At 38.9% G+C, this 16,480-nt stretch overlaps 1 protein-coding gene across 2 annotated transcripts in view; it reads right to left on the reverse strand.

Moving 5' to 3' along the window:
- Positions 1-16,480, reverse strand: part of LOC125333140 (connector enhancer of kinase suppressor of ras 2-like) — a 174,623-nt gene that overhangs the window by 36,455 nt on the left and 121,688 nt on the right. For both annotated transcript variants that reach the window (XM_048318821.1, XM_048318820.1), the window contains exons 13-15: positions 13,535-13,621; positions 12,095-12,348; positions 2,893-2,927 (exon numbers count right to left, since the gene is read on the reverse strand). In XM_048318821.1, the coding sequence (XP_048174778.1) occupies positions 2,893-2,927; positions 12,095-12,348; positions 13,535-13,621 (376 nt within the window). The remainder of the gene's footprint in view (positions 1-2,892; positions 2,928-12,094; positions 12,349-13,534; positions 13,622-16,480) is intronic.

Genomic DNA, 16,480 nt, shown 5'->3' on the forward strand with positions numbered 1-16,480 from the left:
AAATCAGCTGCTGCTGCAGGAACAGGCAGCTCAGCTTGCCTTCCTAAAACCTCAGTGCACCCACACATCCAGGGATTCCACCTCCAGCTGCAGGCTGCACCTTCCTAAATCACGACTCCTGCTCAGGAGTGAGGTCCCAGCTTGCAGCCACAGGAACTGTGCAGAGAGCTCAGATTTGTCTGTCAGCCAGGGCAGGTTTGTGTGTGACTGGGCAGTGCCCTACGCCGAGGGGTGCTGTGAAAGTCCTGCCCTGGGCGCAGAGCTGGGCCGGGTATGAGGTGTTCAGGTGCCAAGAGTTTGGAAGAACCCAGAGCTGTAAGGCAGGGATCCCTGACCTCTGCTCTGCTCCAGGCTGTAACAGAGCTGCCAGGCTTGCTCTAAATTGCACTCATCAAATGAGTTAAAAAAGCTCCGTGTTCCCAGTGACATCCTGCAGGCTCATAGCTCTCACAAAGCTGCTGGAGCTTCCAGCACATCTTCCCTGCAGCCTGTGGGGTGCTCCACTACACGCAAGAAACAACTTCCCACTCTTTGGCTTTTCAAGAACAAAGGATACAATAATATCCCAGAAACTCTATGGGTCCCTGTACAGTTAAAATCACAGAATCCCAGGACGGTTTGGGTTGGAAGAGACATTAAACATCATCCAGTGCCACCCCCTGCCATGGGCAGGGACACCTTCTACCATCCCAGGTTGCTCCAAGCTCCATCCAACCTGGCCTTGGACACTTCCAGGGATCCAGGGGCAGCCACAGCTTCTCTGGGCACCCTGTGCCAGGGCCTCCCCACCCTCCCAGGGAAGAATTTCTTTCACATGTTGGACCTAGATTTCCCCTCTTTCAGTTCTTGAAGATAATGGTGTTTCACACAAATAAGTCTATCTATCTACACCGTTTGTCTTGTGGTTCCCAAAGCCTAACTCTAGGGGGTAAATATCTGAAAAATGATTTTTCTTTTGGTTTAAGCTGTTTAGATCACTTTAAAAAGGGGTATTAAGAAGGTGATATAATTCTGCCTCTTGAAATATTTTTCAACACATTGAAAAGATATAATATGGTCATGTTTTGGGCCTGAAATCTAAAATGTGTGGGAGAAGGATTCTTCTACAAAAGAATATAAAAGCATAGCCTTTTGCTACGAAAGTTTGCCAAAATTTCATCAAGTCATATGTCCCTGGAAAGTATCTCTTGGCAAATGCCCTGTCCTGTCCACCAGGGATGTTCCATCTGGATTGCAATGTCCCTGCCAAACGGAGCATGTGCAACCCACTCGGAAAGATCAGGCACCCTTCGCTCTGGGGAGAACAAAATTGCTTGGAAGAACAAAACTCTGCAGCTCTTCCTTGTGGCTGCACGAAAATGTGGGTGTGGAGAAGGAAATGAAAAGGGGTGAGACATGACTGTTTCTGAGAAGGATGTGGGGTTTTTTTCTTACACAGCAAGTCAGGCAGGAAGGACCTGAGGGGAGGCACAGCCAGACTAAAAATAAGGAGAAGCAAACGTGGGAGAAGAAGAGGACAAGAGAACCTGTGAAAGAGTTGAAAGACTAAATGAAAACAGTCAGATTTACAGAAAACAGGAGGTTTTCAAAACTCAGGTGTAAGAGGTAAAGGCAAAAGGTGAAATGCAGTTGTTACTTCAAAGAGAGCAAGAAAAACCTGCTTTCCCCACAGGCAACCCTGGAAAGAATGGACGCTGTGAAGTGGAATGAAATATTAAGATTAAAATATTAATACATTTAACCTCCTGTAAAAGCAAACCCCAACACTTAGGTGAGGTGATGAACTACTGCCATGGTGGCACTGGAGACACAGGACTGTCTGATGTCAGATGAGGTGGAATTTCACCTGTAGCTCACCTTAATCTCTGAAAACAGTGCTGCTGCATTTGGTTAAATGCCATTTTAACCACGCACAGCACGCCCAGGGAAACACCAGCAAATTGTCACCACTACAATGCCTTTCAACTGCATTGAGATGTTTAAAACACAAAGAGGTAAAAATGGTGACAGCCCTGAAAAATCAAGCATGAGGTGGCTTTTATTTGGTGGTCAACAGCTGATAGTGTTGTACCTCAGATTTTAGCTGTAACTCAGTGGTGTTTATAGCACTGAAGGAAATCATCAGCAGCTGTAAGTCCTTTAGATTGGTCAAAGTACTCTAAATCTAATTAATTATTAAGCTTCTTAAATAGGTTTGGGCCATATACAGGATGAAAAAATGTAAAAAAGAATAATTATCATGGATTACAATTAAACTTAATCAGAATATATGATGAATCAAAGTAGCTGTTACTTCAAACGTTCTTTTACTGTGACTTTTGGATGCAACATGAATATGAAGATACTTAATCAGATAAATAGCAAAGAAATGAAAGACAAAAAATGCTGTTTTCTTCATTAGAAAAAATTGATTCAATTCAGACCTAAAGGCCAAACTGAAGACCCCGTTCTTAGTATTTCTCCAATACAAACCACAAATAGAAGCAGTAATTTTGTACACACTGAATTGGGTGTAGATGTTCATTGAAACATTCTGCCTGTTTGTCACAAAAATCATGTTAGACACACATCAGGTTTTTCATCCTCAGAGTGAGTCTGAAATATGGAATTTCAAAAGTAAAAAAATGGGTTGGATGATGTAAGAATATGATTTTTTCCCCATAGCTAATATTTTATAAACTTTTATCTGAAGAGTTTTTTAAACCTTTGTAATCTCTATTTATGTTTGATGTTAGCAAATGAACATTTAGTAAATGATATTGATGCTGATATCTCTAAACTTAAAAATTTATTCTCCAAAAACTGCAACTAAGTTTCTAAAAGTAAAGAAATAAGTTTAATTCACAGATATACTGTGTATACATTTAAGTATAGAATAGCAGAAGTAATTACCTTTCAGTATCTCCACTGACTGTATCCCCTGCTCTCTGCAGAAGAAAAATAAAGAGCATTAAGCACAACTAAAGACCAGACTTCCTTGGTGCTCTCAGCACAGTGAAACAAGCAACAGAGGTAAACCACAGTCATTCTGCAACTCAAAGCAAAGGAAATGGAACACTTATTTCAATTTCTAGCTAAGAGTTATTTTAAAATGAAGATCATGCTTAAAACAACTTCCATCTGCACTTAGCAACTAATTTCAGATGCTGTGTAATTGTGATCAAAGCTCTTTAAAAGAAGGGAGCTAAAATTTGTTAGAATGTTTGCAAAAGTGTTAATATTTGACAGGGAGTTTAAACACAAAGAACAATTATTGCAACACAGAATACAGAACTTCAGAAGGACAAACTGTCATCAAAACTTTCTTTGATGGCATTCTTACCATTTTCAATGACCTGAATAACCACGCTGGTTATTCCTCTGAGGTTTGGAAATGAACCTGTCTTCTTGGAGTAAGTAGCAGCTGATTCAGGGTTAAAAATAAAATCTTCTGACAGTTTAAGTTACTTTAAAACAAGTTTTATGATGGGGAATTTTTTCCCACAGATAGAAATTGAAATTTACAAAAACTGAAATTACAAAAAAACCCCCCAAATAGGTTGTAAAATTAATGTGTATTTGTTTATAAATGCAGAAATCTGCACTTGCAAAATCTTTGACTATGACTTTCTGGATAACCAAATAGGAAACTGATAATTTTAGTAAGTGCAATGTTTGTGTTTCAATGCCACTACTTGAGGCTTGCAGCAGATGTTTAATCACAGATAATATTTAATCAGAGATGAGTTCAGAGCACAACTACAAACCTGAAATGGGAGAGACAGGAAATTTGCTGGGGCTGCTGCACCCCAGGGCTCTGCACAGGTACTGTAGCTCTGCAGCAGGGTTTCTAAGGCAGCTCTAAAATGTTCAGGGGACAAACACATTTTGCCACCTCCTTCTTCAAGAAGTCTCCCTTGCCACTGGGGAACCCAGTGCAGAACCAGTTATCTGCTTTTAGTGTGCTTCAGCTAAACTATTCCAGCAAATGTGAGCAGCAAAGATGGCCCCACTCAAATAAAAGACCTTATCTGATGAAAAGTAATGAAATGGTGCCCTTACACTAAAAGCAGGGAGTTCTCTGACATTCCTTGTTGAAACCAGGCAAAGGCAGGAGCTCCCCACTGAGTGATTGAGTACACAAAACCGTAACAAGCTTTCCTGAGAGCCATAAATGCCTCAATTCTCCTCAGAGTATGCTGAAATGTAGCCTAGAGAACTTAAAAAAAATGAAAATACCCTGTAGAAATAGATTTTCTCGAAGCAGACTGGAAGCGTTAACAGCACACAGCTAAAGCAAAAGATCTGCTTGAGAGATGTTGTTTTGGTGCTAAAAATGCACTGCTAAATACAAATGAACCAGTCTGAGCATCCCTGGAAAATACTGGGGACAGCCCAGGAAAATATTGTGTGGCCAAGCGAGCAAAAGAACTTTGACAGCAGCACTACTGGTGCTACTGTTATAAAAATAGAGTCTATTCCTACCAGAAGGCTCAAAGCTTTCCTTCTCTTATCCCTCTGACTTCTAAGGTTTCTAATTTTAGCAACTAAAAGCGGGACTACTAATTCAGTCAGTGTTTCCCATTCTATTTCTTAATTTTCTTTTCTGAAAATGCTCCCAAAGTAAAAGCAAAGTGTTTCCAAGTCAGGGTTTATCACTCTCTCCCAAAGGGGACCCATCCCATGCTCCCTTCTCTGACGAAGCTGAAATAAACCTCCCTCACCCTGCTCTGGCTGCTCTTTGCAGCACCTGGATTACAAATTTTCACTGCTGTAGGAACTCAGTTATTTATTTCCTCCCAAGAAAATGCACAAACCCCACCTCTATCACACGTTGGATTGTGGTTTCCAGATTTCTTTTGATCAGACATGTATTTCATAAGCAATTATAAGTGTGATGTGAACTTGCATATATTAGGCTGAAAAAAGTCTTATTAGAGAGAAATTTGCTTCTGATAATAAACCACATTTTTCTCGACGTCAGTCTTTCAACACCATGAATTTTTCTGCATTACCAAGCACTAATTTCCAAAGATATTGAATAATGTAATCTAATTAACTGAAGCATAGTCTGTAGCAGGGAAATTTAAAAAAGCTCTGTAACAGTGTGAAAAAGAAAAATATGATTTAACCATTGAACAGCTCTTAGATTATTGTAACTGATTATTAGTTCACTCACTGCAATTTAGAAAAGAGCAAAGAAGAATATCTATATAAATACAGAGAGGGAGAAAAAATTGTTGATATTAGTCCTTGAAACATAAAACCCATAATTACTACTTTTTAAGTTTTTATCAATAATTAATTTATTAAAAGAAAAATCTCAGCTCCTGACCAGCTCATCACTAACACAGAGATTATTACCAGTATTTAAGTGTGAACATTCAGGATTACTACAGACCTTTGTCACGTATTTATCACCTTTTATTTGACTGATTTTCTCCCCAAAGAAGCCCTCTTGGGAGTACAATCTTGTTGCCAGCTTGAAATGTCAACCTTTATAAAGGATTTCTGATACTATACATAGAAAACCCCACACTCTGACATTTCTATAAATGTCTACCTGTAGCTAAAATTAATTTCCTTGTGTCATTGTAATTACATGCCCATACAATGCTGACAATGACTTACATGTAGAAGGCTCCTGCCTGCATTTTCAGCAACCTTTTATATAATTTTTTTTTTTTAGTTGCTTCTTAGCAGTTTGTGACATTTGAAAAAAAAAAAGAAAGAAATTGCCTTTTCCTAGTTTCCAAACTAAAACTTTACTTCATCTTACTACAAGGCCACTTTCATGAGTAGCAGACATGTGGGAGGCTCAGGAGGCACAAGTCTTGTCATGCTGTCAGAGACTATAAAGCACAAATTCTGTGAAATTCAGGTCACTGGCACCTATCTGCCTTCTTTAGTCAGCTCCAGGGATTCCCATGGATCTGCTTCTGCCTTTCACGAGTGGAGATGAAAGGACCAAAAGGTCTCTGTGGTCCCACCAGCAGATCTGAGGTTCCTCTCCCAAAGGAAATCCTGTAGCAAGTCCCATTTACCTGAAACTTCTATAAATAACTTATAACAAAAAAATTTGTTCCTTTGAATCAGAATTTCTTCTCCTAAGTAATCACATAAACCACTGAGACCAGAAGAACCCTGAGCTGCACAGATCATGTGAAAATATTCAACACTCATTATTTACTTGTTGTTTCCTAAAGCAAGAGACAGGAATAGTCAGTAATGAGATTAGAATAGTTTCATATTGTGTGTTACCAATCTCAAAGGGCAAATTCAATATAATCATTCCAGCTAGATATATCATTTATTCAGATGCAGATTCAAAAGATTCATTCCATCTACATATATCATTTATTCAGAAGCAAAGATTCAAAAGATTCTTTGTTGTACTGTTCTTCCATTCTTCTATACTCAGATACTGAATTATTATTAATAAAAGTAAAAAAAAGAAATTTCTTCTTCTGCTTCCTTAACTCACACATCCATTACCCTGAAGATTCCTTTATATCAGGTCTATTCAAAATCAGTCAAACAGTGGCCTTATTACGAGGGGCTTTACTCATCTCTCTGCCTCAGAGAGCTGATGCTTCACCACTGAATCTACTTTCACAATTATCATGCTGAGCCAAAAATAAAAGCAGCCCTTGAGGTTTTCATTCCGCTCACCCTCGTTGAGGGGAGAGCTAACAGACAGGAAATCACCTAATGTAATCTACATTTGTGTACGGTTTGAGGTACTCAAATTTGTGCTGAAGAAAACAAGAGGGCAGGTGAGAAAATTCACTGAAGGCAGAGGGAAGGGATCCACTCGGAATTTGTAATTATGGGGTGATGATGAGCATTGTCAGCACAGGGTGGGGAACAGGGGAGGCAGCAAAGGGTGAGGCCAGGAAAAACACTCAACTCCTTGCCCTACCTTTTCCTCACTTTCCCCATTCCCGTGGGAACAGGTTACCTGTGGCCCTGCCCAGTCCAGGGCTGACCTTTCTGCCATGAAATGCTTCTGTCCTCCAAAACCCCGTCTGCGTTCTCCTGCTGGGGAAGGGGAAAGGACAGGGAGCAAGGCTGAGCCATGAGTGGAGAGAAGAAATCAGAGGTGTCTCCAAAGTGTTTCGGCCGGATTCCTTACACACTGATCCTTTCAGCAGCAGGACATGGTATTTGTGTGGTAAGGGAGAGATTTCTATTTGGTGCATCTTCTGGAGGATAAATATTGCAATTATCATAGCAATAATATCAGTTGCAGCTAATATTTATTAACAGATGGCTGTTAAATTTGGCTTTAGGCTATATATAGATATAAACCATTTTTTTGGTAGCCCAGCAAAAGAATAAAAAAGGAGGCATAAATTCATTTGCTAAAATAACACAATACAGTACAACTTAGTTGTGTTGTGGTTCTCTGGAGTCAGAGGACACCAGAATGTTTTACAAATGGCAATTTACCCATGAAGTCACAGCAGGTTAATGAATGCTTCGTTTGCTGACTTGCATTGGTAGTTTGTAGTGGTTTGTTTGAAGACTGCAGAATATCAGCATTTAAATATGCTCTAATAGAGCAAAATTACTTATGAAAACACTGCATATGTTTGTATAAAGACAGCCTCATATTTGCTTTGTGCAAAGTGTCCTGATATAACTACAAACACAAGGAATTCTAGGCCAAGCAGGCAGCCTAAACTTTTGGAAGCTGCAAGAATGAGCAGCCTGTCTTGGGGCTGAATTGCTGAAGGAGTTACCACAGGCCAGTGCAAATACATCCATCCTAACCAGGCTGCTCCAAGCAAAATCCCAGCCCCTCTCCTGAGGTTCTGCAATGGGCTGGTTCTTACAGAAATCAGGGACAACCAGAGTTCTGGGGTAACACTGGCTTAGTCTTTTTTTTTTGTGGATCCAAGTCAGTTATGAAGTTCTTGATTACTGAATGAATGTGGAGACCTAAAGACTGATGACATTATTGCTTAAAAGAACCTTCCTTAATATTTTATTTCCCTTATACTGTAAAATACCTTTTAAAAATACCTTTTCCCCCCTTTGAGCTGTTTATAGATTAATGAAGAGTGTAGTTTAGAGAATCAGGTCTGAGCAGAACTCGAAAGAAATACATTATTGGACATTGCTACTCAAGGATCCATCTTCAAGTATGGGCTAGATACTTGCCAGCTCAAGCCTTCGTGTGCACAGTCGCAATGAAAAATAGTATTATTTTACAATCAGTACAACTGGGCAGGCTCATTTTGAAGCTACAGAAGCCAGAAATACTTCTACTGGCTTCTCTGAGCAGGCAGAACCCACACAATCTTCCTCAGAGTGATTTCTCAGCATAACTGCAAGGTAAGGGAAGAAGGTTTTTCCATATTACAGATACTTAAATAAAAAGCAAAGGTGGAATTTATTCAGCAATTCAGAAAGGAAATAAAACTCTGAAGAAAGTAATGCTCATCCCTGACAGCACAGTTTTGTTTCTTTCTGCAAGAGCAGGAAGGAATAAATAAAACATGAGCACTTTTCCTGCAAAATTGGCAATAAAAGCTCCTCCTTCAGTCAGTGGAGCTGAATATGTGTGATTCTCCCAGACTGCCTTAATTATTATCCTTATCACAGCAGCACTCAGACTGCCGATCACCCCAAAAAAGCATCTGGAACATCTGGCACATCCCAGCATGCACCCATTACACAACACCCAGAGTTACATTGGTTTTGCACAGGTTTTAATTCTCAGCATGTGCTGTTAAACTTTATATCGTTTGTCAAGCCGCCTCTGCAGCTCCAGGAACAGTTAAAGAGCATTTCCATCGCCCTGCGCCAAAGGGATGAGTTACCAGCTTCCTGGGATCAGCAAGAAAGGAATAAAAAGCAAGTTAAGCAAGTGCTGAGTAACAATGGCTAACCCTAAAATACCATCTTGCTTCAAATTCTCTTTAAAATAAAAAGTGACTCCTGGCACTCCCAACGAATACCCTAAAGCAGCCATTATTCCTGTTTTACTGTGAAGGGAACATTGAAATGAAAGAATTGATCTTAAAACTCATTCAAATTAAGTCTTTTCTACACAATGAATTCTAATTCACCAAAAAAAAAAAAAAAAAAAAAATAGAAATTCAAATCTGTTCTCCAGTTTCTTAATATATGATACTACAAAGCAAAATATCCAATTACTTTGTAGATAATAGGCCCAGAACATTTATCACCAAGTAAAACGAGATGAGAGATCATTATCCAATTGGAGAATTTAATGTGGTAACCAGCAAATTGAGCTTCAGAGCTTCAGAAAGTCGTGCAAGTTTGAGGCAATAAAACCACAGAGTTGAATGCTGTGTGGATTTCCAGACTGGATCTGGAATGAGAACTTCAATATTCTCTTTTTAAATGGAAGCTGGTTGCCACAGTGCAAAATGGACCTGAGCAGCAGGAAATACAGAGTTTGCTATAACTTTTTGTAAAATCCTGAAGATTTTTCAAGATTTTTTGTGTTTTGTTTTATGGTCAGAAATGCAAAACGAACACTTTCCTGGGTACATCTGGTCTACTGAGCTGGAGTCCTGTGGGATAAGTTAATTTTCTTCAGAATGAGTTCTGGTAATACAAAATAAAAACATATTCAGGTTTTAACTCTATCCTTCTAAGGCCATATTTGGGCTCAACCCGGTAAGTGATGTCACTTCAGAAGTGAAGTATTAGTAAACATAGAAAGCCATGTTCCAAGAGATACTCTATTAATTAATAATTATTTATAACAGCCTTGCTAATTGTAATTGACTCTTGCTTAGGTTCTGTGATATTGCATATCAATTAAATTAGAGTTATAAATATATCCTGGAAGGGGGCAGTGTTTCTTGACAGGAATATTTTACTGCAACATGGCTTCATGCATCATTTTATATCCTGGGCATGCTGCCAATATTGCATTACCTAAATATCCATTTTATATAGGAACTCTGCATCCTCCCAGCAACTTATGAAATCAGGCTAATTGTTTAATTTTAGGTTCCAAATCAACATTCCTTCCAAAGCATTAATCTAGTGGTGAATATCTGCAATTACCAATTTTGCAAAACTTCTTACGTCTGGTAATTTAAACTCCTGTTAAGTAAGTGCCTTTTTGTATTTTTCTGCCACATATTTATGTAAGTGCTTAGAAAATTAAGCAATGGCTAAATGATGCTCGATTCCTCCTTCCATCAAGCCATACTTGTTTGATTACAAAGCATTATCACCTTCCCTTCACTAAAGATGATGAAAATCCTATTTGTCATCTCCATTTCCCAAAGCATTTCTCTGGGCTGAAATTTTGATCTATATCCAGAAGTTGCACTGGGCGTGTGTTAAGAGGAGAGGATTTCATGGAAATGTGATTCCAACAGTTCTGCACTTTTGCCTTCCATTGAAAAACACAGAGCAAAAGTAAGAAGAGAAGCTAAACCAGTTTTGTCAAATTTTCTAATACAAATGTAGCAAAAGCTGTTTTAAGGTGATTTAATTAGGTAAGGTTTAGAGGCATCTTGTTTTGATTAACCTTAGCCTTGGAGAATGGATTCTTGAGAGGATAAAATCTCATTATCCAAAAGAAGTTTATATATTAAAATGCCTATGAAAATCCTGGTAACACCTTTAGATATTAAGGAAATGAGCTAACCTACTTACATTTATATCTAAGAACACAACAACTCTGTTACTTTTCTCTTCCTTTTTGCTATCAAGCTGCCATGAAATGTTCCTTGATATTTAACATTTTTGTTCTGGGTAGCTCTCTTTCAAGATAAACATGCCCATTTTTTTGCTTGGCTTTTCAGAATTCTTTCAGTATTCCAAGTGGAAAGACGTTAATGTGAATGATTCTGTGCTGGCAAGAACCCACAAAATCTGTGTCAGCAACTCTGTGTATTTGTCGACTCAGTTCCTCTTGTATATTTATAAGGCAGTTGACAAAGTGCCTCAGATATTCGGATTCCTGTGATTATCTCCTGAAGGACTGCAAAGGTCTCTTTTAATGCTGCTCAAAAAATTTATGGTGATAAAAGAATTAATACCACTCTGTCAGTCCATGAATAATCATTTTACCTGTGCCCTCCTTTGTAATCACTGCACATTAAACAGTTTGTGAACAGGGACTGCACTGACTTTTAGGGTAGACCAACAACTCCAGGTACAGCTGTCTCTTCCCAGGATAACTCCTCTTTTCCAGTTTCCTGCTTTTCCTTCAGACCCTTTAGAGCTGACATATTGTGTCATTCAGGTATTTAAAAATATTTATTATCATACAATATCATACTGCTAATTTATCACATCAATTAATTGCATGATGGTATGGAAATCATACAAGGAAATATAACTTCAGTCCTGAAATCGAGGGTGGAATTTGCATCTTACCCTAAATGACCTATTTCCCTCCCATCAGAACTCAGGTGAGCCAACAGATCATCAACAGACTTCCAAAAGCTGTCTGAAAGCATCTGATTCATCTGCCAAGTTATGAAATATTGTTGAGGTTGTTGCAGAGTTGTATAATAATTTTCTCATTCATCCCAATAAATTGCCTGCTGCTTTTCTCTCTGGGTTTGAAATCCTTTGCTTTGACTTCGTGATACTCAAAACTTCTGTCAGAGAGATTTAAATCCACAATTAAAATAAATAAATTTAAGTAAACAGTAACTCCATTAAACCCATCTGGTTTTACAAGACACAGTAATCAAAGTGGAAATACAAAAGCTTATAAATTAATGTTTAATAAACCATTACCGGAGGCTGAGTGCAGGATCCTTATGAACCTTCAAAGATAATTCAGTCAAATTAAACTAAACTCAGTGAGACTGAGTAATTAAGAGCACTATTTTATTAAAGCATCTGACAGCAAATGATTCTTGCCTTGTCGTTTCCTGTTCTGTCCTGACTTTTATGAGAAAGTTGTCGTGATACTGACACTGAAAAACAGACTCTTAGGACAAAGTTGTCACGACACCACCACTGAGCAACCTTTCTTGGGCTAAAAACCACAGCATTAAAACATGGAGTAGAAGACTGTGCCTTTATGCCTGGATCAATGCAAAGAGGAGAACATTTGAGTGTTTCCCACGTGGTTCATGCAGGGAGGTGTTTGTGAGGCACTCACATGATAAAGTGGAACTGTGTTGTTCTCTGCCAGGGAGAAGTTGAGCACGTCCTGCTGCCCGGGCTCCAGCCTGACGTTCATGGTGGAGGCCAGCACGGAGGGGCTGAGGGGGTAGCTGGGGTTCCCTGGGGGTTTGCCCTTTTTCCTGGACCTCCGGCCCGTGTCCCGCTTGTTGTCCTTCTGTGTCAGAGGCTCCTCCTGGATCACCAGGATCTTGTCGTCGCTCAGGTACCGCAGGAGTGAATTCTCAGAGTCAGTGGTTGGAGGGGAAAAGAGGCAAAAAGAAACATTAGGAAGAGGAAACAAGCAGAGAACCATTTTGGCTGGCCAGAGACCATCACTTGGTCCTGTTACACTGGAAAGAGTCGTGTGAATATCCAGGGAATTTTGAGGGCTCTCCCTGCACTCCGTCCCACGTTTACTGACACCACCCCCTGCCATGGGAGGTGAAAGGGAGCGGACACAGAAAATATGACTGGATTGTATCATGCAGGGAACATCTCTGGGGCCATTCCAGAGGCCAGGATTGTAATTTCAAGGAACTTGACAAGCTGGAATAATGGTTTTAAGGAGATGTGAAGTGTATTTGGGCACAGTTTCAAAATGGGAGCTGGCCAGGCAACAAGTCCGTTACTGTCTGTAACAGTGAAATATGAGCTAAACATACATCAACAGATTTGGGATAAATCAGAAAAGGCTTGTGCCTTAAATGAAATTTATTTTCTCTTGGAATGGAATTTTACTGAAAAAGGTAATTTAAAATCCTGTATTGATTTTCAAGAATATAATTCATTTTTTGTCACATTTTTAGGAGTCAAGTTGAACTCCTCTCAGCTTCCAGACCCTGCTTAAAAGATTCTAAAAAAATAGTATTCAAGAATCTTTAACAATTGGTGTCACAATAAATACAGTTGTATATTTGAAGAATATTCTTTTGAATTATATGATTTCTTTTCACCAGAGGAAATAAAGGAAAAAAGGAACTGTGTAATCACTCCTCTTTCTTGCAAAGTTCATAATTCCCACTGGGATCAATGGAAGTTTAGAACTGCTGGTCTGAACACCGACAGCACAATTGCTGATTCCTGTTCCAAATTTTAATTCATACTGATCAAAATGTTCTCAAAGGATGTTACCTTACATCCGTAACATCACTTATTGTTTTGTAGAGCTGTGAAGATTTAGAACCGGTTGCTTTTAACATGTCTGAGTCTTCTTTTTCCCTTGACGTTTATCTTTCTTTGTACTAGAATTAAATTCCTCCTACTAATACAAACTTTTTAATTTCCAGAAATAGAAACACAAAAGCACAGACACACAACAGGCTCTTTTATATCCTCTGTGACACTCAAAAAAAAAAGAGAGATTTTTTCCTGTGATGCTCCTTAAGCAACGAAGCAAAAACATCTTGGAGAACAGCAGAGAAAAAAAAATACTCACCTCTGCTTCCCCTCTTGTACATGTTCTGTTCTTTGGACTCCCCTATCCAGCTGTACTCAGTAGGCATCGAAACTGGCCTCAAATCTCCTGGAAACAAGGCATGGAAAACCAATATAATTTTTGAAGACTAGGAATGGAAGGCTGTAGAGTCAGAAATGTCTGTAAATTCCAGGTGTGACATGACCCCTCAGAGCAGACCATTATTAGGGCTGTGGCATTCAGGGTCAGTGAAACATCCCAGAGCCTCCTCTTCATCACCCCGACCTCGAGGGAAGCACCACCAACTTTGGTGAAATTCCTTGTAAATGTAAAGCAGATTACAAACTTATTTTTAAACTCTGTTCTGTAAAAATTTGCTCACTCATTAAACTCATGTTGGGAATAAAGTAAGAAGCAGTTTTTAAGTGGATGAAAATTCTGTAGGAAAAGTAGAGAGAACATTAATACAGACACAACAACAGAGATCTGTCAGGGAAATGTAAAACCCCTCTGACCTGGGAAACCACACGGCGAATAAGGAGGGGATCTCATTTCAAGGAACATTAATTTCCACTGGCTCAGAAAGAAAACCTGGAGCACAGTTTGGTGACAACAACCATGGCAAAGATGATTCAGCCATTAGGGTTTTAATCAATGGGATTTCATGGCACTGTGGCTGGGAGATCCTGATGTGCCCAAGTCATTCCCGACTCGAGCATCAGGAGAGCAGGGATTGCAGAGCACCAAACCAGGAATACCCTCAGATCTTCTGAAAAGTGGAGGGGTAATATTTGGAGTGCTGAGATTTTCCCATATTACATTTTTGTGCATGCCATGAAATTTAGTATAAATAATCCTATGGAAAAATATGTACTTTCATTGTCTGCCTCACAGCTGAAACTACCTTTAACCACAAATGTATGCTTCAACTCCTAATCCTTAGATGAACAATATCAATTAAGAAAAAACCTTCAATAAATTAAAAAAAGCATAATCAGTAATACAAAAAAGGCTGAGAAACAAGATTTTAAATTTTAAAAAAGGAAAATAGGAAGGCATATAAAAAGTGCAGATCAACATATCCAGACTTAGCAGTTTTTCTGTAAAGAAAGCAAGGTCTGAAGCTCTGAAATGATTTATACACAAGTACAGATACCACAGCACAACAGACATCAAAAATAGAAATTTAGGACAGGAATCACACAAGGCAAATGAACAAGTGATTTTGTAAACTCCTTATTTCACTTCCAAGTCCTTTCCCAATGAAAAGTAACCTATAAATTGTTTTGACATTGCAGCTTGGATATTTTTCTGAGGAGCAAAAAATTGTTGTGTACAAGGAAATCAGAATGAAGCGAAAGAAAAAAATAATTATTATTTATGATGTTTTTGCCTCTAACACATAAACAGAGGAGGTTTGATATTCATTGCCACAAGAGCTCTTTAGACCAGAGCATTTTAGAGTCAGACAAATAATAGAGGATAATGTTAAGTAAAACAAAAAATGCACTGCAGTGTTGTTAAATACAAGATTAATTTTCACGAATAGTTTGAAAAAATGGGCGTTTTAATCGCCTTCTTAGATTTTGCATGTACTGTCAATACCCATCGCCTGCCTGAGATTCCATCCACCTACCAGCTGCACAGGAGACTTATTTCTAATAATGCCTGGAATTCTGGTAAGTCAAGCCTGGAATTTTGGAGCAGAGATTTGTGTCAGCCCAAGCAATAATGAAAGTGGCTGCTCGGCCATGAAAGGCTTCAGAAATTTTATTTTCCTTTCTTTGCCCATGGCTCTGTGGTTCCAGCATCAGTTTATTTGAGCTGGCATAAATCCTTTTTACTGAAAGACACATTGTCACTTTGGTGATTTATGTCACCTCTCCATCAGAAAGTACAAAACATTCCACTACAGTAGAACGTAATTTTCATGTCTGTTAATCAACAGATTAATTAAATCTGTAGTTTCGAAAATTCTGGTTTAGCAGTCATTTTTGAGAGAAAGGTATATTTTGGAGATTTCAAAATCAAATTCCTTCTGGATTTCAATCAGAATTGTCCATCATAGATAAAAAAAATCTTGTGTACTCCTGGGATTAGGCAGAGAGGCCAATATTTTAAGTCACTGTGCAGCAAGAATTTATGAAAGCAAGCCAAAGGCACCCATCTGGCTCCAGTTTTAATCACAGTTGAGATTTCTCTTTATCTTTCATTCTAATTTTGTTTTAAAATGATGTCAGCTCACAAGGAGATAAAGAGTGAACATTACTGGTCTTAAGATGGGATCCTATTCTTTAACGTCACAGCTCTTTCAAGCAAAAAGCATATGACTGAGGCAGCTCCTAAAAATATCCTGCCTAAAACAAAGATTTATTAAGATTTCCTACTCTGAAAAGGTTCTGTGTGCACACACACACCATCAAGTCCATCTTACTTGCCATTTTTACCAGAAATCCAGCTGCAGTCAGCAAATTACAACAGCAGGAGGGAAGTTCTGTGTAACTGATAAACACAAGATAAATACCAAGAACAGGAGGCAGAGAAACCGCATTTTAAGAACATTCCTGGTAGCAAACCCCACACCAGACTAAGTGGCAGCAGAATCAGTGACTGCAGAGCTTTAACAGGTTTCTTTTTTCCCCCCACTGTGCTCCCTTTCAGCTGCTGTTGGATTTTCCACTAGGACCACTCTTGGGATTCTCTCCACTGAACTGCAGCAGGATTTCAGTACCTGTGTTCTTCACAGACACGTTTTCCTTTACTATTCTGAGCTTCTGAGAGGTTTTCCCTTTCTTAAATTTCAAAGACAAAAACTTAGGAAGCTGTGGGGGTTTCTTCAACAGAATGAGAGGAAAAAAAAGGTCTCAGAGTAGGTGAATAAAGTACTTACTGATGGCTTGCCATGTATAAATAGATATGTATATATATCTATAAAGATAGCAGGTACCCATAGAGAACACTATGGTC

This window comes from Corvus hawaiiensis, chromosome 14, assembly GCF_020740725.1.
Source record: "Corvus hawaiiensis isolate bCorHaw1 chromosome 14, bCorHaw1.pri.cur, whole genome shotgun sequence".
NCBI classification, from domain to species: Eukaryota; Metazoa; Chordata; class Aves; order Passeriformes; family Corvidae; genus Corvus; species Corvus hawaiiensis.